This window comes from Panicum virgatum, chromosome 1N (assembly GCF_016808335.1).
Source record: "Panicum virgatum strain AP13 chromosome 1N, P.virgatum_v5, whole genome shotgun sequence".
In the NCBI taxonomy this organism is placed as follows: Eukaryota; Viridiplantae; Streptophyta; class Magnoliopsida; order Poales; family Poaceae; genus Panicum; species Panicum virgatum.
In genome coordinates this window covers 20,004,742-20,030,288 of record NC_053145.1, presented here as the reverse complement: position 1 = coordinate 20,030,288, position 25,547 = coordinate 20,004,742, and the positions used below count along the sequence as shown (strand labels likewise).

General features: G+C 45.4%; 2 protein-coding genes across 2 annotated transcripts; one reads left to right on the top strand and one right to left on the bottom strand.

Annotated features, from left to right (window-relative positions):
- Nucleotides 1-3,100: 3,100 nt before the first annotated feature.
- Nucleotides 3,101-10,562, top strand: LOC120653402 (phosphatidylinositol 4-kinase gamma 4-like). The gene is made up of 3 exons (XM_039931154.1): nt 3,101-3,137; nt 3,317-4,386; nt 10,374-10,562. Exons 1-2 carry the CDS (start codon nt 3,101-3,103, stop codon nt 4,327-4,329), a joined length of 1,050 nt encoding a protein of 349 aa, XP_039787088.1. The 3' UTR covers nt 4,330-4,386; nt 10,374-10,562.
- An 8,409-nt stretch (nt 10,563-18,971) lies between these two features.
- On the bottom strand, nt 18,972-22,353 carry LOC120655469 (ribosomal RNA small subunit methyltransferase nep-1-like). The gene is made up of 7 exons (XM_039933304.1): nt 21,932-22,353; nt 21,023-21,115; nt 20,476-20,620; nt 20,272-20,382; nt 20,114-20,196; nt 19,964-20,021; nt 18,972-19,393 (listed from the first exon to the last, which is right to left on the bottom strand). The coding sequence occupies exons 1-7, from the start codon at nt 22,220-22,222 to the stop codon at nt 19,314-19,316; spliced, it is 861 nt and encodes a 286-aa protein (XP_039789238.1). The 5' UTR covers nt 22,223-22,353; the 3' UTR covers nt 18,972-19,313.
- Between the last annotated feature and the right edge of the window lie 3,194 nt (nt 22,354-25,547).

The following is a 25,547-nucleotide window of genomic DNA, read 5'->3' as shown; positions in this document are numbered from 1 at the left end:
GTACGGGCTTTACCGATGCGTCACGTTATTTCGTTAGTTATCTTTTAATGCTTCCGCTGAACTTTGAGACTTGAATAATTTGAGGAGTTGGAACTCCTTAGTACTTCACTAGTCTGAACATGGTTTGTAATAAATTTTTCTTTCCGCTGCAATCACTCTGAGATGTATGAAATGGTTTGTGTTGTAATCTCTGGGCTCACCTTCGTGTGAGTGTTGTCTGCTGATCCTGGAATAGCGTGGCTTTTATCGAGGCTTCACTCGAGGAACTACCGGTGAGTGCCAAATTGGGTCAGAGTTGCTTAGCAACGAAGATCAGTGCACCCGGGCCCAGCAGTTTTGGGTGGTTCCGCCACACCAGCCCTCCTGGGCAACCAGCGCAAGGAGAAGTCGCACGGACTCCATCCGTGCCACGGGAGTGAAGGCATCGTCGAAGTCGACCCCCTCCTGCTGCACGAAACCTCGTGCCACCAGGCGAGCCTTGTGCTTGACGACGGTGCCGGCTTCATCCCTCTTCAGCTTGAACACCCACTTAAGGGTGATCGCGCGGTGACCACGAGGGAGGTCAGCAAGCTCCCAAGTGCGGTTCTTCTCAATCGCGTCCATCTCCGACTGCATCGCGGCACGCCATGCCGCGTGTCCCTCGGCCTCTGCGAAAGACCGAGGCTCGCCGTCGTCGCACGCGAGGTGCAACTGCGCCTCCAGGTCGTGAGGCACCAGTCCCGGCACTGGCTGATCACCGAGAAGGTCCTCCATCATACGGTACCGCAACAGCTCGCCATCGTGGTACGTGTCGACACGCTCCTCGTCGTGAGAGAGCGGAGTAGCGAACTCCACCGGACTGTGCTTAGCACGAGCAGGTGTCGAAGTAGACGTGCCCGGAGGAGTGGATATCGGTACTGGAGTGTGCGGCGTCGCCGGCTGTGGTGGTGCAGTCGAGGAACTCGGCGCAGCCGGAGTCGTAGCTGAAGGGCTGGTGCCGCCGGTGTGGCGGGCGCCGGAGTCGGTGGAGTCTCGGGGACCGGGGTAGGCACGCTCGGCGAAGAAGAGCTGCCTACTCCCCCAGCTCCCTCGAAGTGGACGTACTCGACGATGAAGTCGTCATACGTCGGAACCGAGCCGTCGTCCACCGCCTTGTCCCACGCCCATCCTCGCCCTTCGTCGAACACAACGTCGCGCGCCGTGCGCACACACTGTGTCTCCGGGTCGATAATGCGGTAGGCCTTCAAACCCTCCGCGTAGCTGATGAACACTCCCGGAGTGCTCCTGTCGTCGAGCTTGCCGATGTGGCCAAGCTCCTTGGCGAACGCGAGGCAGCCGAAGAGCCGCAGGTGGGAGACCGCCGGCTTACGCCCATGCCAAGCCTCATACGGCATCATGCCGTCGAGTGCCTTGGTGGGCGAGCGGTTGAGGATGTAGACGGCCGTCACCACTGCCTCTCCCCAGAAGACAGTCGGCATCCCCCTCTGCTTAAGGAGGGCCCGAGCCATCCCCACAACCGTCTGGTTGCGCCGCTCGACGATGCCGTTCTGCTGCGGGCTGTACAGCGCAGAGTAGTGGCGCTAGATGCCCTCATCCGCGCAGTATGCCGTGAACTCGCTGCCGTTGTCGGTGCGCAGCACGCGCAACTTGCGGCCGCTCTCCGCCTCCGTAGCAGCCTGAGCACGCCTGATGGCGTCCGCAGCCTCTCCCTTGCTGCCGAGGATCATCACCCACATGAAGCGGGAGAGGTCGTCGACGAGCAGCAGGAAGTAGCGCCGTCCTCCTGATGTGACCGGTGTCACTGGGCCACACAAGTCCTCATGTACGAGCTCGAGCCGCTCCTTAGCTCGGAAGCTCGCCTGCTGGGGGAAGGAGTGCCACTTCTACTTCGTCAGTACGCAGATGTCGCAGAGCTGCTCCACGTGGTCGAGGCATGGGAGGCCTCGCACCATCTCCTTGGCGCCGAGCCGCTTTAGGGCCTCAAAGTGGAGGTGCCCAAAGCACTCGTGCCACTGCCATGCCTCGTCGTCCCTGCGAGCTACAAGACAAAGAGGCTGGGTCACCCCGATGTGGAGGATGTAGAGGCGGTTCTTCCCTCGAACCACCCTGGCGAGAAGCTGGCGACGGTAGTCCCAGATGCGGAGAACCCCGCTGTCGATCACCACGTGGGAGCTGCTCTCATTGAGCTGCCCAAGGCTGATGATGGAGTTCTGCAGCGCCGGGATGTAGTAGACTCCGATGAGCATCCGGTGCTCTCCGGACTTAGCGGTGAAGATCACGGAGCCCACGCCCTTGATCTCCAAGGTGGAGGAGTCCCCAAACCTGACGGAGCCACCTACGTCGATGTCCAGGTCGGAGAAGAACTCCCGCCTCCCGATCATGTGGTGCGTGGCGCCGGAGTCGAGGTACCAGCCATCGACCTTGTCGTCGTCGGAGCCATTGCCGACGAGGACTCGGGCACGTGGCTCGTCGAGGTGGAGTAGAGTGGTGGCAGGCGGTGCCGCCGGATGCGGCTCCAAGTCCCCGTGGAGTAGGAACAGAGCCGGCTCGTCATCCGGCTGGGCCTCTGCGACGTGGGCTTGGCCCCCACGCCTCCGCTGCGGGCAGTCCCTGGCCCCGCCCTGAGCATCTCCGCGGGCGCCACCCTCGGCGCGCCCTCGTGCCCCAGCTTGGGCACCTCCGCGCCCCTTTCGCGGCTTGCCGCGCTTGCGGCCACCAGTCGAGAAAGAGGGCTCCCCCTCCTCTTGTCACCGCGCACGGGCCTCCCATTGCTCCTGAGTAAGGTGGAGCTTCCCACCGATGGAGATGCCTCCCGGGGGAGGCTGTGGCTCGTCGCTGTCGACGGGCGACCTATCGCCTCCTCGATCATCATGGTGGAGAGGTCCAGCAGAGACTCGATCGAGCGAGCGGTCTGCCTGTACCTCTCGGGGACGCAGCGGAAGAGCTTCTCGACGGCTCTCTCCTCGTCGTAGGTGTCGTCGCCGAACTGCACCACCTTCTGCAGCAGAGTGTTGAGACGGAGGGCGAAGTCATCAACATCCTCACCTGGCTTGAAGGCTAGGTTCTCCCACTCCTTGCGAAGTGACTGGAGAGTGGTCTTGCGGGCGCGGTCGCTGCCGATATGTGCCGCAGTGATGGAGTCCCAGGCCTCCTGGGCAGTTCGCTTCTTGGAAAGTGTGAACTGCATCTCGGGCGGGGCTGCTGCGATGAGAGCATCCAGCGCCCGTCGATCCTCATCGTAGTCGACGTCGTTGTACCAGACTGCCTCCCACATATGCCGCACCTGGAGCTTCACCTCCATGACTGCGGCCCACTCGACATAGTTGGTCTTGGTGAGGGTGGGCCACCCACCGCCGGGACCGACGTGTCAGGGATTATGGGCTTGCTGATGGCAATGTTCTTCACCTAGTTGTCCGGTTGGCTGATCTCCGTGCGATAACGATTGAGATTGCCAACGGGAAGAAGTTTAAGTTCCAGGTGGAGAGTGGCCGCAATGTTGGGTACCTCAAGAACAAGATTGCTGCTGAGACTGGGGAGAAAATCGAGAGCCTAAAGGATCAAAGGCTTGTACTTGGTGATGAGGAGCTCGAGGATCACCAGTTGATCACTGATATTGCGAAGAAGGATGATGTAGTGATTCACATGTTTATCCGTGATCCAGCAAAGGTGCGAACAAAAAATATTGATAAAGAAACTGTGGTTACAGTTGTTACCACTGAAGATGAAGGAAACATCCACACAGATGCTGCCTTGAACAATATAGAACTAGCTAATCATGGAAGTGCTCCCGTTAAGCTAATTGTCGTTAACAGAAATGTGAAGCATTCTCCTGCCATTATGGACATGATCGGCACAACAATTGCTGGTCTGGAAAATGGATACCTTCCTGTCATGTCAGCAGAGGGTTCAGGGGGAGTCTATTTTATGAAGGATCAGTCAGGTGAAAGAAATATTGCAATGTTCAAGCCTATAGATGAGGAACCCATGGCAGAGAACAACCCCAGGGGCCTTCCTTTGTCAGTTGATGGTGAGGGGTTGAAAAGGGGCACACGAGTCGGGGAAGGCGCACTAAGAGAGGTAGCGGCTTATCTTCTGGACCATCCAACTGATGGGTGCAGATCCCACGATGGTACCGGATTTTCTGGCGTACCTCCCACTGCATTGGTTCGTTCTTTTCATATGGGGAAGGAACTTAAAATTGGATCATTGCAGATGTTTGTGGAGAATCAGGGAAGTTGTGAGGATATGGGCCCTCGAGCTTTTTCTGTCAAGGAGGTTCAGAAAATTGCCGTGTTAGATATTAGGTTAGCGAATGCTGATCGTCATGCAGGGAACATACTAGTGTGCTAAGATGGAGATCACATGAAGTTGGTTCCAATTGATCATGGATACTGCCTCCCAGAGAAGGTATGTATTTTTACTGTTTAGCTCACTTCAATTACCAAACCGTACTTATTTTTCAGCACAGCAAGCTATAAAGTTTCAACAATATCTTCATTTATTAATAGGCAGCGTATCCTATGAAAACCAGGGTACCCATGCAAACTATGAAAACTCCGATCTAGGCCACAGAATCTGGATCCGATGGATAGGGGTGGAGGTGGGGCAAATTTCCAAATAACCGCCCGCCTGCAGCCTTCATAATTCCCGTTTTGTGCAAAAAAAAACCCGCAGCAACGAAGGAGTCCGCGATTACGACACCCCTTCGGTTCTGTTTTGCGTGGAGAAGCCTGCCGCTCCGCCGCCGGTGCTCGACGCGGCCGCCGCCGGCCCCTGAGGGTTTCGTCGCTGCACACCGCCCTCGTACTAGACGCCGCCGCCGGTCCTCGTTGAACATGTGTTTAGTGTTATGTAGGGAGTCCTAATAGGATGATGACGATCAGTTCTTGAGGGGGTCGGAACAAAGAAGCAGTGTTTAGGTGGTATGTGTTGTTCAGTTCTGTTGGGAAGAACTCTGGAATGAGGATGACATGAACGCCTCTGCCTGCTTTGTTTTCTACCCTCCTCTGTAATTACCTAGTGGAGCAGTACTATGTGCAATGCAAAGCATGTGGCTCTGCTTTTCCTATGCTCGATCGTTTCCTGCATCAATTCAATCGCCTGGGATTGCAGGTTCCGAACTGGATGCAGAGAAGGCTCCATGGTGTCACGGCCGCCGGAGTCCATGGCGTCGCGGCCGCCGGAGTCCATGGCCATGGCGTGGTGGGTTTCCATCGCGGTAGGGGCGGCGGCCAACACGTGAGGGGCGGCGGCCACCCGTGCCAACCGAGCGGAGCAGTACGGGCGGGGCGGCTGCGACGGGTGGGGTTCCAGGCAGGGGGTGTTTAGCAAAAATTCCAATTATAATGGGTTGAGGGGGGTGTTAAGTGCAAAAGGAACCCACCTCCATCCCTATCCATCGGATCCAAATCCTGTGGCCTAGATCGGAGTTTTCGTAGTTTGTATGGGTACTCTGGTTTCCATAAGATACACTGCCTTATTAATATCCTATTCACTAAATGTTTTGTTTGTGTAAGGTGTCAACCATATAGTCTGCTTTTAATACTATATTTGTTATAACTTTGTTATGTTGTGCATTCTTCCCTAATATCAAAGACAGTTCAAGAAATTGTTAGCTGAGCAATATTTTTATTCTAGTCAGTTCCTTTCATGATATCTCAGTTTACACTGTTGGAGAAATGCTTATTAGTGCTGGTCACAGGACGTGTTAGTGTCGGTCCCTGTGACCGGCACTAAATGGACGGCACTAATGTGACAACATGTTAGTGCCGGCTACTCTGACCGGCACCAACGTGCGCGACCACGAGCGGTCTCAGGCACTCTAGTGCCGGCTGGTATTACTGACCGGCACTAAATGTTTCTCTCTTTTTTTTATTTTCTTTTGTTTTCATACATATTGCTATGCGTATTTGTATCGTATTAGAACCGTATTGCAGACTAATATTAGGACCGTATTAGTACCGTATTGCACACTAATATTAGGACCGTATTATTAACTTATTGCACACTAATATTAGCATCGCATCACACTAATATAATATTACATATATATAATATATGTACATACATATAGAGTTCAGATATGGAACACTTAGGAGTTCAAAAGTACTTGAGATATTACAAATTATTAAGCATCAAACTATAGTAAGGTATCAGCTTCCTCGTCGTCAGATCTTCTTTGGCGACGCTTGTACGGAGATCGCCATGAAATTCGCCCTTAGGATTTATGACATCATCGAGCAGGAATCCGCACATAGCTTCTTGAATTGCCCTAACCCGAGCCATTTCAATGAGTTCTTCTTTCATCCTCAAATGCTGTCATATTTTCAAATAAAAACATGAGAATGAAAAATAATGAATTAAAGTAATGAGTAGATATGATTGTGCTCACGTACATTGAATGTCTCCGGTGTCATTTGCCCTTTTTCACTTGCATACGTGCCGATCCACTCGCATACGTAGTATCCACATAAGTTGTTTCCTTGCTCCTGTCTCAAACACTATGGGCAAATGTGGGTTACGATATAAAATTTTCCTGATGTTTATTACGAATGACACTAGTAGCGAGAATATATTCATACCGAAAATTCAGTCAACCAACGAAGAGGCTCGATTTCACCTTTCAAGCCTATGTGTTTGCGGAGGTAGCGACTCCATGCAATATTTATCAGGTCGATGAGGTCTTGGTACTTTGATTTATCTTGCCTTAACAAGTCGAACACATAGACCTTGTGCTCCTCAATCATAATACAAACCAATATCCAATGGAAGCTGTGCATATTCATACATATAACCAATTAATGTTGATTATAATAGTTATTAATTAGTATTATTAATATGAAGGGATTGAAAAAGAGGCTAACGAAGGACGACTCACTGATGATTGTATGGCAATAGAATGAAGGGACACATGCTATTCTTACGCAATCCCCTGTATATAACATCGACTACCTCTTCAGGCTTGCGCGCTACCGATTCCCCGTGTATAACATCGGGGTCCAATAAGCCGACGTTATGGAAGTTCTTCTTTCGGCAAATTTGAATTTTTGACCTATGGGAAATAACAAAAGCGGGGATCAGTCAACACACAAGGCTAAAATAATGAAGTCAACACACAAGGCTAAAATAATGAAACGAGAGAAAATACTTACATACACCATACACTCATGAGGCACTTGTGAAGGGCATCTTGATGGTATAAATCGTAAAGTGCTGCAAACTCGACATATACATCATCTTCCCCCCGCCAGAAATGCTCATCTTTAATCCGAGCTGGGAACATCTCTAATCCTTTAGCTTTAGATTGCACGGCATACCATTTGTGTAACTCGGCCATTCTCGTTGGTAGGAAACTTAGCAACTCTGGCCATATCAAAGGTTCACCAAGTACAAACTTTTTCTTGCCACAGGCATTCTGTAGGGCCTCCCCAAGCAATTGAGCCCTTGTTAGATCAGTTTGCAATATCATCCCAGCCATGGTCAACGGATCTCTTGATTCATCGGGACATTCTTCACGCGGCACTATCAACGGAGGGATCGATTATTTGGACTGCTCTCCGAGCTGGGAACGGTCTTTGCATTAATCCACCGATTCTTAGGGTTGCTGTAGCACTTTCTGATGTGCCGATCATAATCTGATTCCCTTTCTTTCTCCTTGGTGGGATCTTTAATGAATTGTTTAATGAACTGTGCCTTTACAACCGGATCTATTTCTGGCTCCTTGTTCGCAGCCTCCCTCTGTAGCTTGCGCTTAAGCAAGAAGGTTTGAAACGATTCTTCTACCTCTTCATCTTCTGGAGCCTTCACTTTCTTCTTTCTTTGCTGCTTATGAGAAGGCTGGACCGAAGGTACCGTGTATGCCCTCTGTCGCTGACTCTGATTCTGTTGTGCGGCTGGTGATGCCGGACTGGGCTCACTTTGTGCGGCTGGTGATGGCGGATCCATGCTGGGGTCCCTTGCAGGCGGTGGAGAAGGTGGACCAACACTAGGATTCCTGTCAGCTGGCGTTGGTGATCTTTGCCTTGAGCACCGAGCGGAATCTGTGGCTGCTTGCACCAATCTTATGTCGCGCTTTGGCCAAGCGATCCATGTGTGTACGGCATGTTGTAGTTCTGTTTCTTCAGGACCTATAGGGATCGGGAGGTCCATGTCTTCCCAGCATTCTTTAGTAATTCGGTCAACAAAGACTCTGGCGAATCCTTCAGGAATCGGCTGGCAATGTATTGTCCCACCTTCTTCTTGGACTTTCGCATAACCCTCAGCACAAACTTTGAACTTTTTCCCATAAAGAACCAGAAGCTCACATTGGGTCCTAACGGTGATGTCGTCAATGGGGTCCCTCGGCCTGTCGGCACCCAAATTAGGGTGCTCCGTGGAAGCAACACTGCTACGACGCTGAGAGGGGGGGCCTGATCTCCACATTGGCAGCTGGTTAGTCCGAGCGTTGCCCAACTATTGCCTCAAGTGACATTATCCGATTTTCTAGGCTATGGATCTTCTCTGCCACTACTGCCTTGCTTCTGCATCGACTTCGGTAGGTTTCGAGATCTCCGGAAAAGCCAAATTTCCATGGAACTACGCCCACGCCTCGGATCCGTCCAGTGTGTTCCGTATTCCCAAGAGCGTAAGTTTGCTCGTCATTCTCTCTATTGGGCTGGAAGGTTCCTTCTTCCATATGCCTCATTGCGTCGTCGAGTCTTTGGGCAGCCTCTCTTAGTACGTCGCTAGTCACAAACATTCCAGTGTCGGGGTCTAGTGTGCCTCCATGAGCATAGAAGTAATACCTTGCTGGTTTGGGCCAACTCAAGGTCTGCGGCACGATTTCTTTTACAATTAAATCATTTTTCATCTTTTCCCATTTCGGAATAGCAACCTTATAACCTCCAGCCCAAGTGTATGAAAGTTTGTCTTTTTGCTAGCATTTGTTTTGCCTTGAATCGAGGCTGCCACATTGTCAGCATTGTGCTTGTAGTTCACGAATTCATTCCACCGCTCTCGTTGCTTCTTCCAGACTTTATCAAAATTTGGTGTGAGGCCCTTGTTGACAAAGTTTGCCACCGATTTTTTCTTGAACGAGCCGAACTAAATTGCCATCTTCTTAAATACCCATCCCTTTACTTTGTCAGCTTTGCCTGGGGGAAAGTTGAAGTGCAACGACACCTCTTTCCATAACAAATCTTTCTCTGAATCTGGCACGATATCTTCAGGTCGATCAGAGACTTTATTTCTCTTCCAAAGCTTGTACTTTATGGGGACGCTTTCCCTAACAAGATATCCCAATTGATTTACAAACGTCGTCTTAATTTTGCCAGGGGCTAGTGGCTCGCCGGTTGCTTCGTCGATCTCCGTGATGGTCGTACATCCTACCATCTTTCTCTTGGAGCCACGTTTCTGTTTAGGCTTCTTCGATCCTGATGTCTGAAATAATATCTAAAAATTAATACAAGTTGTCAAAGCGTATATATATAAATTTAAAAATTGACAAAACTTTTATACCTCGGCTTCCTCAAGATTTTCTTCTTCCTCCTCATTAGTATCTGGCTCCTCATCACCATGATAATGCAAGTTTAAAAATTGGGTGCCATCATTCTCGGCCTCATCAAACTCTGGGTCAGCAACGTACCCAACACTACCACGAATGAGTTCGTGCATTAAGTCGTCTTGGTTGTCCGTAGGATCCATTTCCACTAACTAAAACAATAAAAAATATTAAGTATTTTATAGTACTAGTAAAATATACGTGCGGTCCACTGATGAATAAAAATATTTTATAGTACTAGCAATAAATCAGCAATAAGAATAGAAGTCCACACATGGAGTTCAAGTAGAGAAAAAACAAATGCAATTCATAACATGTGGTCATGTGATGCTAAAAAAACAGTGATGAACCTTATATTTATTCATGAGAGAATATGGAACACCCCTGAAATATAGGCATGGTATGCCTATGTTCATGAACCCATAAGGTCAGTCAAAGCTATAAAATTTTGCTTCTAACAAGAAAAATTTTCAGCAGTTACATGTAAACTAACATGAACTAGCTACCACTTGAATGGAGGTCTGAAAACAATGGCAGCCTCTCAACTTAACATAACTATAATATTATCTATTGCTGAAAGTGCCTCTTCATCAATTGATTTGCGGAGAGAGTTGCAAGGCCGCCAACTTGTCAAACTGCTAACCACTGATCCACTTAATGGTGGAGGCCCAGCCGCAGCTTCAAGATTTCTGTCAACCTTAAGAGATTCCAATGATGCTCTTCCTGTAGCCATTGGTGCTATGAAGCTATTACCTCGCATTCAAAGCAGCTTCTTGTATGTTGCCAGATCTGATCACATGGGGTAAATGCACTATAGCATTTCCTGTTAGTTTGATACTGATTAATCATGTTTCAGGTACATTTTTTCCTCAAGCATGCAGTTGGGAGTCTGTCAGATGCTGAGATTGCACGGCTTAATTAATGGGCATTAGGTCTTCGTGTTCTTTCCTTATTGCCATTGCCATCGCAACAGCGTTGCTCTTCTCTGCATGAACACCCTCAGTTGATCATAGAAGTACTATTTATGATGAAACAATTCCAGTCTGCTTCTTTGGTATTCCATCTCAACTATTTTTGTTAGTGTTCTCATCTCTACTAAATCTTGGAAAATATTATCTATTCTTATGTAAGCTCTGTACAGCTGCTTAACTTATATTTTCTTTGTGCTCATTTGTTTATGCTTGTGCCAAGGTTTCACACAGTTTAAAAATGAAGTACAGCTCATATAGCCAAGCTCCAGCATACTAATCTGGTTAATTTTGGTACTAAGTTTAACGAGATCATTGCACAAATTTTGGGTTCCAAAGTTTTCCTCTATTATATCTATGCTTAATTGATTTGCAGATGAGACAAGAAGAGTATGCTTAATTGATCATTGCACAAATTTTTGGTACCTGGGATTGGGCGAAGAGGATTGTGTCGTAGGGGCAGAATCCCAATGGCAGGAGATGGAGCCGGCGTGGTGGTGGGCGCAATCTGGATGGCAGCAGACGAGCCGACCTCGCGGAGGGCTCACGTCCGGCAGGAGTAGGCGGGCCGGCGCCGTTTCCGGCGGAGCGCAGGGCGTTGGGGCGGCGTCGGGGCGGCCCCGGGACGAGGTTGCGCCGGCACGGCGGGGGACGCGAGGGCTGCGCAGACCAGGCGGCGACGACGATGAGGCATGCAGTGGCGCGGCCGAGGACGACGAGGTCGGGGCAGCGCGCGGGGCCAGGGCAGGGCGGTGTCGGGGCGGCGCCGGGGACGAGCTCGCGCCGGCGCGGCGGGGGACGCGAGGGCTATGCAAACCGGGCGGCGACGACGACGAGGCTGCGGCAGCACGTGGGGCCGGGGCAGGGCGGCGCCGGGGACTAGCTCGCGCCGGCGCGGCGGGGGACGCGAGGGCTACGCGGCCGGCACGGCATGCCGGGCCGGGGAGGTCGACGACGATGCGCGGCGGCGCACACGGGTGAGGGACGGCCAGGGATCCATGCACGGCCGGGGATGAGGGCGGCAGAGCACGCGGGCGAGCGAGCAGGGGGGCAGGCCGGGGCGATGTCGATCTGAATTTAGTGAAGTGTGGGAGAGAAGGAAGGGGATTTGTTGGGGCAGTGCTCGGTTAGTACCGGCTAGCCTTATCAGCCGGCACTAACGTGCCCTCTGTGACGTCATCTTTCCATGTTTGTGCCGGCTGGTAATTCTAGCCAGAATTAACGTACGCACGTTAGTGCCGGCTAGAATTACCAGCCGGCACTAACTTGTCCCACCTGCCGGGAAATAAAACTTGCCCGCGCCAATTCCCTTTTACACAAAATTTTTAATATTAGTAAATTTATTCGTATTAGGCTTAATAAATAGATTAATATAACAAAAATTGATATCTTAATTTTTTAAGCATATTGTTAATTATATCTATACAATAATAATAGTAATTGAAGTAAATGAACAAATATGCTTCCATTATCAATTATGTGTAGCTTATAGGGTTTATATGTATATATGCTTCTATTATTCGTAATAAATTGAATACATTTCATTTTTAGCCATGCAAAAATATTGAAAAAACTTTTCTATAATAGCCTATACAATGATGTAATCAATTCGCAAATTACTTGATTATTTGTTTGTAATTTAATGTTTCAACGCTTCTAGTAATGCAAAATTAGTGAAAGTAAATAATATTTATACCATGCAAAAATATAATATTATTTGAAGATGATATTGTGTCCTAATTGCATGAATAGTATCGAGAATTGAGATAAATATGACACGGTGTGTTACATTACATCACTTAATGAGAAAATACAACATATAATTTATATAAAACTACTACTCTTTATCATTATCTACTGCAACATTGATAATCTTCCTTTTGACGAAAGTGCCTTGCGCGTGATCACGGTGTAAGTAAGGCGTGTCCTCTTTGGATAAGAGGATGCTGGGGTCAACGTCAATTGAGAATGGAGGAAGGTCATCAATCTGGTCATAATCTTCCGAATTGTCCGAAATATCCTCAACTCCAACAACTTTTCTTTTTCCTGGAAGAACTATGTGCCGTTTCGGCTCATTTCCAGCCTTGTCTGCTTTAGGCGTCTTATCCGACTTCTTCTTCAGTTTGCTCGACATGTCCTTCACATAGAACACTTGTGTCCTATCTTTGGCTAGAACGAATGGTTCATCTTTATATCCAATCTTTTTAAAGTCAACTATGGTCATCCCATACCGGTCCTTCGTTACGCCTTCTCCAGCCACCCATTCGCAACGAAACAGAGGGACAACTATGGGTCCATATTTAAGTTCCCATATCTCCTCTATGACACCATAGTAGTTGTTCTTTTCTCCATTATTGTTTACTATACACATACGGACACTACTATTTTGGTTGGTGCTTTTTTTGTCTTGAGCTCTCGTGTAAAATGTATACCCATTGATTTCGTATCCTTGGTATTGCTGGACGGTGATTGATGGTCCCCTAGCAAGCCATTGAAGTTCTTGATCAACTGTGTTGTTACCCAATAATTTTCGTCTGGACCAGCCGTCAAAAGTTTTTATATGTTGGCGTGTAATCCAAGCAAGATTCTTCTATGGATTTTCAGATTGTATAATATTCATGTGCTCGTCAATATATGGAGCCACCTTGGATGAATTCTGAAGAACCGTGAAGTTTGCTTGGCTGAATTCACTACAAGGGATGTTCATATTACATTTCTTTCCTAGTGTGCCTTTTCCCTTTAGTCGCCCCTCATGGTGTGACACAGGGAGCCCAATCGGATTGAGATCAGGAAGATAGTCAACGCAAAACTCAATGACCTCCTCTGTTCCACAGCCCTTAGCAATGCATCCTTCTGGGCGAGAACGTTTACGCACGTACTTCTTCAATACTGCCATGAACCTCTCGAAAGGGAACATATTGTATAGAAAAACAGGACCCAGGATAGTTATTTCTGTCACAATATGAACTAGAAGGTGTGTCATAATGTTGAAGAAGGAAGGTGGGAAGACCATCTCGAAGCTGACAAGACATTCGATAATGTCTTTCTGCAGCTTTATTAGATTATTTGGATTAATTGCTTTCTGCGAAATTTTATTCATGAACACACAAATCTTTACAACTGCCAATCTCATATTTTCCGGTAGAACACCCCTCAGTATAACCGGAAGTAATTGTGTCATCAGGACGTGGCAGTCATGGGACTTCAAGTTTTGGATTTTCTTCTCTTTCACATTTATTATGCCCTTATATTTGATGAGTACCCAGACGAGACCTTGATACTGTTCAAGCAATCGAACATACTTTTCTTCTCCTCTTTACTCAGATTATAGCTGGCAGGTTTTAAATAGTGGCGTCCTTTGTCTCTCTTCTCGGGTTGCAAGCCTTGTCGTCCAGCTAGCTGCTGCATGTCGCACCTTACTTCCAATGTGTCTTTTGACTTACCATACACTCCCAGGAAGCCTAGTAGGTTCACGCAAAGATTCTTCGACAGATGCATCACATCAATTGCATTGCGAACCTGTAAGACTTGCCAATAAGGTAGGTTCCACAATATAGACTTCTTCTTCCACATTGGAACATGTCCTTAGTCATCCTTGGGAACAGGTTGGCTACCGGGACCCTTTCCAAATACTACCTTCACATCCTTGATCATCGAGAACACACGCTTTCCATTACGAAACAAAGGCTTAGGACGAGTTTCGGGCTCTCCTTTGAAATGCTTCCCTTCGGTTCTTAGGGGGTGATCGGTAGGAAGGAATCGACGATGGCCCATGTGTACGCACTTCTTATAGTGTTTCAAATAAATGCTATCGGTCTCATCATAACAGTGGGTGCAGGCCATGTATCCCATGTTCGACTGTTCCGAAAGTTTTGCAAGTGCAGGCCAATCATTGATGCATACAAAAAGCAAAGCTCGGAGGTTGAAGGACTCCTGTTTATACTCATCCCACACACGTACACCTTCTTCTTTCCAGAGTAGTAAGAGATCATCCATCAAGGGTTGCAGGAACACATCAATGTCGTTGCCGGGTTCTTTTGGCCCTTCTATAAGCACCGGCATCATGATAAACTTATGCTTCAGGCACAACCAAAGAGGAAGGTTGAACATACATAGGGTCACGGGCCATGTACTATGAGCGCTGCCAAACTCACCTTACGGATTCATTCCATCCGCACTTAGAGCAAATCTTATATTCCTTGGGTTGTTGTCAAATTGAGGATACTCTTGGTTAAGGTTTCTCCACTGGGACCCATCTGCTGGATATCTGATCATGTGATCCTCCTTACGGTCTTCTTTGTGCCATCGCATCAACTTAGTGTTATCCTTATTTTTGAAAAAGCGCTTCAGACGTGGTATTATAGGGAAGTACCACACCAATTTTGCGGGAACTCTCTTCTTTACCGGCTGCCCATCAACATCACCTGGATCATCTCACCTGATCTTATACCTCAATGCACTGCAAACAGGACAAGCTTCCAAGTTTTCGTATTCGCCGCGATACAGGATGCAGTCGTTAGGACATGCGTGAATCTTCTGCACGTTCAATCCAAGAGGGCAAACCATCTTTTTAGCTTCGTATGTTGTTGACGGCAGTTTATTACCCTCAGGAAGCATGTTCTTTACAATCTTTAATAACTCACCAAATCCTTTATCGGTGACACCATTAGTTGCCTTCCATTTTAGCATCTCCAGCGTGGTACCCAACTTCTTCTGCTCTAGTTTGCAATTAGGGAACAACGGCCTTTTGTGATCCTCCAACATCTTCTCGAACTTTAATGCCTCCTTCACAGTCTCACTGTCTTTCTGTGCATCAAGCCACGCCTGACCTAGCTCGTCAGGTGGCTCCTCTTGTGCAACATTTGCTTCGCCCTCGTCCATTGGTTCATCTTGAAAGCCACCTGCTTCATGAACCCATGCCCAATCTGGAAGGTTGTTATCATCATCGGTATCTTCTTCATTATCTTCCATCATAACTCCAACTTCGCCGTGCTTGGTCCAAAGTTATAGTTACTCATGAATCCATTCAAGGCCAGGTGATTTCATAGAGTATCTCTTTTCCAGAATTCCTTTTTATTTTCGCAAACACTACATGGACAACACATTAAACCCTTTGGCGACCTATTTGCCATTGCCGCCTTGAGAAAAGAATTTAAACCCTGAATCCACGCCGAGGTGCTCCGGCTGCCGTGCATCCATTGCCGGTCCATCTGTAATTAATTACCGTATAAAAACAAAAATCAATTCTACATATCTCAAATTGGCATAATTGTCGCTAAAAGAATGTACACAATTAAATGTCTCAACATCCAACACAAATTATCCAAAGAAATTAGAATATGCAAACTATCGGCGAAACTTATTTCTTGTGGAACTTATGTACAAATTAAAAAAAAAATTATGCTCATTATTCCTAAAAACAAGTTAATGAAGTAATTCGAAAAAAATTGTAAATGTGTCATAGGCCACCTATCTAGTAAACCTAAAGTAAATAGCAAAATAAATTGGCACAATAACATATACACATGTCACCATGAAATAATTTGAAAAAATCATTCTAAATGTGTGATAGTCAAACTATATAGTAAATCTTCTCTAAAAAACAACAAATAATTCTACCTTGCTCAAATTAATGAACAAATTGATAAATCATGCTCATTTTCCCTCATCCTTAAAAACCTTAAAATTTTATATAATAACATATACACATGTCCCCGTGAAATAATTTAAAAAAAAATACTCTAAATGTGTCATAGTCAAACTATCTAGTAAATCTTCTCTAAAAAGCAACAAATCAATTCTACTTTGCTCAAATTAATGAACAAATCGGAAAATTATGCTCATTTTTCCTCAACCTTAAAATCATTATTTTCTTTATCTAGAAAGCATTAAACGAAAGAATAAACACCGTAAAAGAAGAGTGGAAGAAGCTGCTAACCTTTAGTGCACTTGGATGGGTGAAATCCTCACAAATTTTGGAAAAAATAGGCAGCACCTCCTCTCTAACACGCCATGGGAGAGAGGAGAAGCTCGGCCAAATAGATGGGTCGGGCTGGGGAAGAAGAGAAGAGGTATATACGGGGCAACTTAGTGCCGGCCAGTGGTTTGAACCAGCACAAACTGGCGATGTTTAGTGCCGGCTGCAGCCGGCACTAAGTTGCCCCTTGCCAAGTTAGTGCCGGCTGGACCCAGCCGGCACTAACTTGGCTTTTGACCATTGCCTGTGAGTTGTTGACCATTGGGGGTGACACGTTAGTGCCGACTCTAGATTCTAGCTGGCACTAATGTGCCCGTCGTGTACTGTATACGTACGTTAGTACCGGCTCTTATGTGACCGGTACTAAAGTGCTGGTACTGATGTACAGTTCTCCAGTAGTGTTAATTAATGAAAGACCTATTGCCTTTGTTCCTTTGTAGTTTGAAGATTGCACATTTGAGTGGTTCTACTGGCCCCAAGCACGCGAGCCCTTCAGTACCGAAACCCTAGCATACATCAAATCACTTGACGCCGGCAAAGACATTGCCCTGCTCAAGTTCCATGGGTGGGAGCTGTCGTCTCAGTGTGCTCGTGTTCTTCAAGTGAGCACCATGCTCCTGAAGAAGGGTGCAGAGAGGGGGCTTACGCCTTACGACATTGGCAGCATCTTGGGCAGGGAAACGGTGAATAAAGAATCTGAAATTGAGGCCCTGATCGAGGAAGCAGAGGACTCTGTCCTTCCAGAGACCAGCGAGGAAACCTTCTTGGAGACAGTATCGGAGGTCATGGACCGTCGTCTTGATAACATGCTGTAAAATTACCATTTGTATCCGTTGATTGCATCCAGCTGTAGATTTTTAAGTTTAGAAGTCTATCTCAATAACGACCTAGGACGTTCTAGCCTTTTACATTTTCCAACAATACTTTGTGAACATATTCTAAATAAAATCATCCAAAGTATCAGCAGTATTTGTGAACCATCTGTAACTTTAGGTGTTCCAGTTTGTGTTTAGTTTCTCAGTTTGCAGTCGATTGTGGATTTGTGGGGATATTTAGCATTTAGCAACTTAACAGGTGAGAAGAACATAGAATTACATATTTCAGCGACTTAATTACATTGGCCCCCATTTGTTTTTATTTTGTCAAAGCTGCTGGTTCGGTGAACATATTTATGTATGTCTACTTTGCTATTCTAAATACACATAATAGAAAACGTCATGTAAAATTAGAATTAATTAGGAAGTAATCATTTTTCTCGCAGGAGTAGATGAAGGGAACTCCTTGTGAAGTTAGCTTGGTTTGTCTTTGCATATTGGATTCCTCACAGTTGGGTTGTAAATTGCTCATATCTGCTTCTCCCTTGCATAAAGCAACCAATGCGGTGTGTGTAAAGCCTTTTGTTTTGTAACAAACGTATAAGAAGATTTAGGGCCTGTCTGGATGACTACCATTATTATACTTTCACCAATGTTGCGGATGCAGTTTATTTTCCAAAAAAAAAATTGTGATTCAGCTGAAACCCCATTCGGGATTGTGCAAAAATGGGAGATAACTCTGCCAGATTTTCACGGAATATTTCAGAACTCTGCTAGATTTTCACGGAATATTTCAGAACTCCTGTATGATCTGATTTTTTCCAGTAAAAATTAGATACCTCTCCCCGTGTAGGAGGGGTGCCTCCTCATAAAAACTCTTGAGTTCCAAGTCTTCAGAATCCGATCATCGAGTTTTTGAGGGAATAGTATCGTTGCTAGGGCGTTTGTGCAAAAACTCAAACATGGAGTTCAATAACAGACACGGTCAGAAGGGGAGGATGAAGATAGGCTCAGCATGCTGACCGACAATGTTTTTATTGTCCATCTTGTGAGAGTCGACATTACTCCGTTGTTTTTGTCCCTCTACGCAATTGATACTGGGGCTCTTAAGGATCTAGACCTTGCCATTGTGCACGAGAAAGAGCTGGCTGACTGCACTGGCGTCATCAATGGAATGCTCTCCCTCTCCAACTACGACATAGGAATGCTCTCGTCATGGAAGATATATGGGGCACCGGGCTCGCGTCTTGCAGTGCTGGAGCTGTGCACCTGCTGCCTGGGAAGCTTGAAGTGCTACACCGTCCTAAGCTGGAACGGCTCTGCTGGGATGGCTGGATCTGTCCAAATGCTCCCTTGTCACTTGGTGTTGTCTCATCCATTACCGAATTGCGCCTCATATGCATAGCTGTTCCAGGGTTCAAGCCAAGCAATGTTCTAAGAGGTACCACGGCTATACAGGACCTAACATTGAGCTTCCAAAGAGAGAACCTTTGGTTGCAACCAGAGAAGAAGCTACCACTTCATGACATATTCATCAAGTTTGACATGTTAAGGAGGATAATTCTTTAAGCGGCGCTATCCGATGGTACCACAACCACGGTTCATGATGTGCCTGTTTATCCACTGTTGCAATAATTACTGTATCTAACAAGCCAATGGCTAAGGAAAAGGAGAAACAAATGCGCTTAACATTCGGCTTCGCAAAATGTGACAGCCGAGTATTGCATTACCAGGCATAAGATCTGACAGAATGTGACCTTGCCCCAAGCCAACGTGTTGAATCAAGTCCAATCACGTATATAACAGTCTGCTTTTGCTAGAATGACTCGATAGGCCCAGTTTGAGGCCAAGAATCCTAAGCACCAGTATTGACGTTTAAAATGCAACATAAGGAAACATTGAATTTGAAGCATTTAATGGTCATGTTTACTGCTGGAGCTCAAGGTATGGATCAAAACGGCAGTACATGTAAGATGGAGAAAAAAGACGACACTACTAGCTACCGAGAACACAGATGTTTGTTTCAAAATTTCTGTTCATTGGATGTTCCACTTCTGCTCCAGGGAGCTGCATATCCGATTTAAACAGCAGGCAGCACTGAGAGGGTAGTTGCAAACTGCACCAATAAGGAACAGTGGTCACTATGGTTATATTACAGCCTTTACAGCTAAGGCACCCAAAAAAAAGGGGAAAAATCATCTCTAGACACGAGACTAAAAATTAGCAGTTTGTCCAAGAGACTTAAGAAGTGTGTGGTTCTGAACATTTAAATTAGCAGTTTGTCCAAGCGAATTAAGAAGCGTGTGGTTCTGATTTCTGAACATTTATTTGACAGTTTCTTGTTCTACAAAAGAGATTATAGAACAAGCAAAAATGGCTCATGCTCAAAATAGTCAGAAGAGGGATAATTTATTCATCATTTAAAATAAAAGGATCATAATTCCAAGTTGCTACCAAGTTAAGGCCAGTTGCTGCTGAGTTGAGACTTTTCTAAGAAATCTTCCTGGAATTAGACAAATCATCTATACAGTAAACTTACAACTGAAAGGAAACCTATGGCATAATCCTGAACATGTGCACGGGGCAAATTTAGAATTAATTAACAAATATAGAATGTCACCATCACCACTGAGTTGATCTTACTTAGCATCGGATAGTTTTATTGTTCTAAAACATCACTACTTACTTTGGATGTAATCATCTGTGTATTCCTTGTCGATCTTTCCATGGGCCATGGCACCAACCTGAAATAACGTGCAGACAGCACAGGATTAGGCACAAAGATTAACAAATCAAAACTGTTCAGCTTTATGACAGTGTCACAGCTTTTACTCACCACAAACACTAGGGGTTCATCATCACTGGATTTAGCAACATAGTCAAACAAGTTGACTGACTTCTCAGCACTAAATGAAAGCCCTAGGTATTCAAAAACATCAATTAACATATCTAACTTGTATCGAAACATGTTTATACTCAAGAATATAAACTCACCAACTTTCCGTGCACCAACAGGTAGATAGCGGGTAACAGGATTTTTAACAACATTAAGGAGCTTCTCGCGTTTCCCAACTGCTGTAATGCTCAGCTTTTGCAATAATTGTGCTGCAATATCATTAGTTACCTGCACATCAGTATAATAATCGAAAGAATACAAGCACAAAAGGTACATAAGGTATGAGTTTATAAGTAACATACACATTAAACCACAAAAACGTTTAAATGTTCGTGGCATGCGGACATAAGGTTTGATTTCAAACAATACTCCCTTTTCAGTCCTCACATAAACAGCTTGTAGCCTTCCAGCTTTAGTTAAAGGGCTGTCAAATATCGCCAGTAGAGCCTGCAAAATATTTTGGAAGCAAATTCAATGTATGTAAGAGAAATTCTTATTGGGCAGGTCCAATCAACTATATTCCAATCTGCACCAGATCACTCATGTTTTGTTTTTGGTGGAATAATATACAAAGAAGCTCTCTGGAGTAACCTCACTCAGACAAATCTATCAGATACTAAGAGGTCCAAACTGTGGCAAGTCCACCAAACGAACAAAACAGATAATATAGGACGTTGGAATGATCAAATGGAAAACAAGAATAGATAAGGAAATAAGCAATGAAATACTTCATGATTTCATACAGAGTTGTTGTCTGATTTACATTTACTTTGAAGCAAGGACTTGATGATCAAATATAAAGGGAACATCTTTAATCCATAGCCAGTAGTTTTAAGAAATTGACATTACCTGATGAATGATATCAGGCCTATAGTCAGCAGGATTGCGATTCTGCTTCCTCAAATAATTAGCATGATCATCTGAGTTCAGGATTTGCATAGTCTGCGCACGATGGTAAACGAAATTGTCAAGATTACTACCCATGTATGACATAGTTGTTTTACACTCAAATTTTGTTTGAAATGAAACAGAAGCTGTAGATCTGTACACAATCAGGAAATCAGGAAAGTTTGAATAAGCTTTTTTACATAAATGGAACTATAAACAATCTATTGCAGCAAATCTACAACTCTGCACTCAAGTGAATGGTAAAGTTTAATTAGCATTGCTACAATGGTATTGTATAATATTGCCAAGAAACGATCTTTTTACTGAGGAAAGAATTGCATTATCTATAGCCAAAAACTGACAACGACGAGCCTACTATGGTACAAGCCCTGAGAACACAAGAAAATAATTGGCCCTGTGCAAAATCATGATCAAACACCTACATCGAGAGTCATGAAACCAGCACCTCAAACTTGGTTCCCTTCAGTTCAATTACAAAAATCACAAGACAGTAAGCAAATCTTCATATAAGGCATACAATTGATCCACTAGCATTCTGTCACCCTTGATTTTTTTTCATGCAGTTCCACACAATTCCGAAGGTGTCAAAGCTAGTGCTTTTTCTCACAAAAATCTGCACATTTAAGTTTCATTATAAGGTGAAAATTACTCAGCTTTTGCCCCTTTCCCTACAAACGAACAGTACAAAAACTGTGTGAACAAACCAATTACTCGAACAAATCGCCCCTTAATCTAAGCACAGGACCGAACCCAAACAGTACATAAATCATCCAACGGAGCCAGCACGAATTGGTCGTGGAACATCACAAGAAAGCAGAGCAATTTCTTGCTGCAGCCTAATTACCGTACCTTGCCGACTTTGCCGACCTCGAGGCAGGCCCTCTCGAGCACGAAGATGGCGCCGGGCCGCCACTTCCCGTCCACCGGCCTGGGCACGACCGGGAGCCCCTCCACCGCCGCGTGCTCCTCCCCCTCCACCACCGCTGCCGCCCCATCCTCCCCCTCCTTTTCCTCGCCGCCAGCCTCCTCCGGCGGCGGCAGCTCCTCCGCCTCTTCGGCGGGCGGTGCGGCGTCCGAGGCCGCCGCCTCGTCGACCTTGCGCTTCTTCTTGCGCCCCTTCACCGCGTACGGCCGCCCCATCTCTCTTTAGCTCTCCCTTACTCGCCTCGCTGCTCAAGGCTCGAGGCGTGTCCCTCGCTGGCGGCTGAGATTTGTGGTACAGGCTAGGGTTTGCGTTGCGGCTTTTTGGGTTTTAGTGGAGAGTGGAGAGTGGAGAGAACGAGAATGGACGCGTTGGGCGCTTGGGGATGGTGGGTGAATACTCCCTCCATTCCAAATTGATTGTTCATTAATTCTAGAATTTGGTCATATTCTCTATTTTAATTAAATTTATAGAGACACTAATAATTCAATTTAATATATTTTAAAAATCAGTCAGATTTATAGTAGTAAACAATTTGAGTTAAGATACTGAACTATATATGAAGTAGAACGAAGAAAATGAACTAGAGACTTGGTATGAATATTAAAGCCTACAATGTATATATACTACTATAGTGTATTCTTGTATAGTATAGCTAATACTATCTCACCCGACAATATTATTGAAGCATCCAACTATGCAATCATCAAGATGTTCTTTGATTTGATTCATAATTGTGAAATTACTCTATAACTAGCAAAATATCTATGTGTTTATTAAAACTCATGGAGGCTTATCATTTTATTCTTATTGCACTAAATGAATCTCTATATGTTTAGAATTTTATCAGTCTGAAGCATAACAAGAGTTAATTATTTTCTTATGTATGTTTATCAGAAATTGCAGAACCTTTGGTTATGTGCATGGAACGTAAATCCACATAATTAATTAGCAGTGTCATAAAACTGAAGAGCACTAGAGCAGCACCTCCACCCTATCGACATGGTGTAGCAACCAAGTACTCCCGCTGAGCAAGACTGGGCGTTCGGCTAATTTGAATCGGTAATTTAGGTAATCAAAAATTCGGGTATCTAAAAATGCTATATGAAATTAACCCGAAAAAAGAAATATCTGAAATTTTGGGTTTGGGTTCGTATTTTCCCGAAATACCCGATTAACTATCTAATCTTTATCTCTTCCATTAGGTAACAAGTAAAAAAGAGATTAAATACAAAAGTAAGATCAGCATATCCCTATTGTTGCACAAATAAACAATCAACGAACCAAATAAATAAATTTCTTATTGGGTTTTCTCACACCCGGTTTTAAGGACAAAACCGAATGCAAATCTATATGTATGCCAGGATCAAGTTTCATACATATAGAGACATTATAAGTGAATAATTAGTAACAGTATCACGAAAAAACAACAATTAAAACATCATCAGAGTTATACAACTTATCCTGGAAACGAAGGCTTCAAACTTCACAGGCAATCGACTGGGGGTTGCGTACGCCTAGAACTCAGTATCATCTTCAAAAGACTTCACCACAACGTTCTCCTTCTGAGCAGCAGTAAGTAAGGGTGAATACACTTATGGTTGGTACTCAGCAAGGCCACAAGAAATAACCAGAATGTGATTTATATCCATCTTTAAGTTTATTAATCATGTGAGGGTCCAAACCGCTCTTGACCGTGAGCACGGCTAACCGGTTAGTTTTAACTCTGCAGAGGTTGTACACTTTACCCACAATTCGTGTTTCCCATGTCGCCCGGGTTTGCAAAGCCCCTAAACACTTCTTTTGGTGAGTGGCTAGGGATTCACTACGAGGCTTTTCCAAAGAATCACTATATGTACGCATTGGTCCATTTTTCTGCGGTGCCTCAGAAGACGAAGCTTCCTTCACCCGCTCCTCAAAGCACGATAACCCGAAAAATCCACCAATCAAACGCCCAGGCACGACATATAGATCATCTAGTTACTTAGCCAAAACCAGAGCCATATAGTATTGTGGTTGTACTGTTTTCTTGGGTAGTTCTCCATGTTCCAATTAAATCAAGTATTCTCATAAATAAGCATAGATAGAAGTATGGTTAGGGTCACTTGTCTTTCTCCAACGAAAAGCTACTCTTACTGCTCTTCAGCTTTTGCTCACTTGCAATTATTGATTCTTCAATCTTAGAACAGCGATACTTCTACTCGAGGTAATCATGGAGCAAACATACAAAGCAAACAACAAGTACAACTAAGAACAATACACCAAAACAGAAGAAAGACTTTAAAAGAGCGTACTAAAGGATATGGCTCGTTACTATGGTTACGAGAGAGCAAGAAACGCGGAAAACAGAACTAGAATGGCAAATCTATGGTTTAAGCGGTGCTTCAGGGATCTAGTTGCGATTGAATATAAACGTGAAAGGCTAGTGAAGTGCCCCGATCCCAAAGATCGAGGCTAAACCATGTATTAATAACCAACGCAAGTCTCCGGTACAATACATGTTACATCAAGTGGAGTCCAAAGTCCTGCAGAGCTTTATTTAACCCGTACACGAGGAGTAAAGTGACAACAAAAAGCTACCGCAAATAACCACAGGATAACGAGTAGCATAACGACATGAAAGACTAGCTCTTCGTCCATCACGGCTCCACTCGATCAGCTTGGGTGCGGACACGATCTACTCGTAATCTTCAGGCACAAAGTCAGGATCCTCTGAAAAAAATGATCAACAAGGGTTGAGTACGAAAGTACTCAGCAAGTCCCACCTCACCCTTACGGGAGGGAGTTATAGATTAATATGCGAAGGTCCATTAATCAACTAGAATAAATAACAAATATAGTATTAAAGGTAACCCAAACAGTCATCCATCTCAGGGGCTAGGTAGCTCATCTAGTTGAGATGTCCACACCGTAACCTATCCAAACCGAGGACACGGACCATTCGAATGGATTGTACACTCTGTAGAGGTTGTACGCTTTACCCACACGCACTTCACCGTCCAGAGACGGCTCCGTCATAGCCGACACCCAGCCGTGGCTCAACCCCGACTAGTCGCACACAAACCCCCAGGGTCTTGACCAATCCAGGTATCACCCCAAAATATATCCACCCCGGATGACTATCAGGTTAGCCAGTGGGATTAGACTAAGGTTTGCCCATACAAACTCATGTGGTCGTACTGAAAGTAGGTTAGGTGAGATGGCACCACAACACACGGTCCTTAAGGTTCCTTAGGGCAGTCAACAACCATGACCAACCAAACTCGAGATGTCACCACGACAGAGCTCGGTCGCAAGTCTACCACCACGGTAGCGCATGCTCCAACACATTCCACACTGCCCTGGTCTCATTCCCATTCCAATTTCATCAATTAACAAGATCAGATAATATGCAAGTCTGACAGTAAATCAATATGCAACATGGCTTCAGTCAATGGTTTCTCTCAATTCCCTCAGTGTATCGTCTCATGCAATCCCTAAGTCTAGCAAATTTTATATTTGACCTTACTTGGGATCAATCATAGTCAACGTAAGGGATCGATG

Coding starts and splice junctions, on each gene's coding strand:
- LOC120653402 (XM_039931154.1), top strand. CDS start 3,101: ATGTGCCGCAGTGATGGAGTCCCAGGCCTCCTGGGCA. Junction 3,138..3,316: donor AGTCCCAGGCCTCCTGGGCA/GTTCGCTTCTTG, acceptor GGTCTTGGTGAG/GGTGGGCCACCCACCGCCGG.
- LOC120655469 (XM_039933304.1), bottom strand. CDS start 22,222: ATGGGGCGGCCGTACGCGGTGAAGGGGCGCAAGAAGAAGCGCAAGGTC. Junction 20,197..20,271: donor TGTTGGTGCACGGAAAGTTG/GTGAGTTTATAT, acceptor TTGAATACCTAG/GGCTTTCATTTAGTGCTGAG. Junction 19,394..19,963: donor CACAGATGATTACATCCAAA/GTAAGTAGTGAT, acceptor TTATTGGTGCAG/TTTGCAACTACCCTCTCAGT.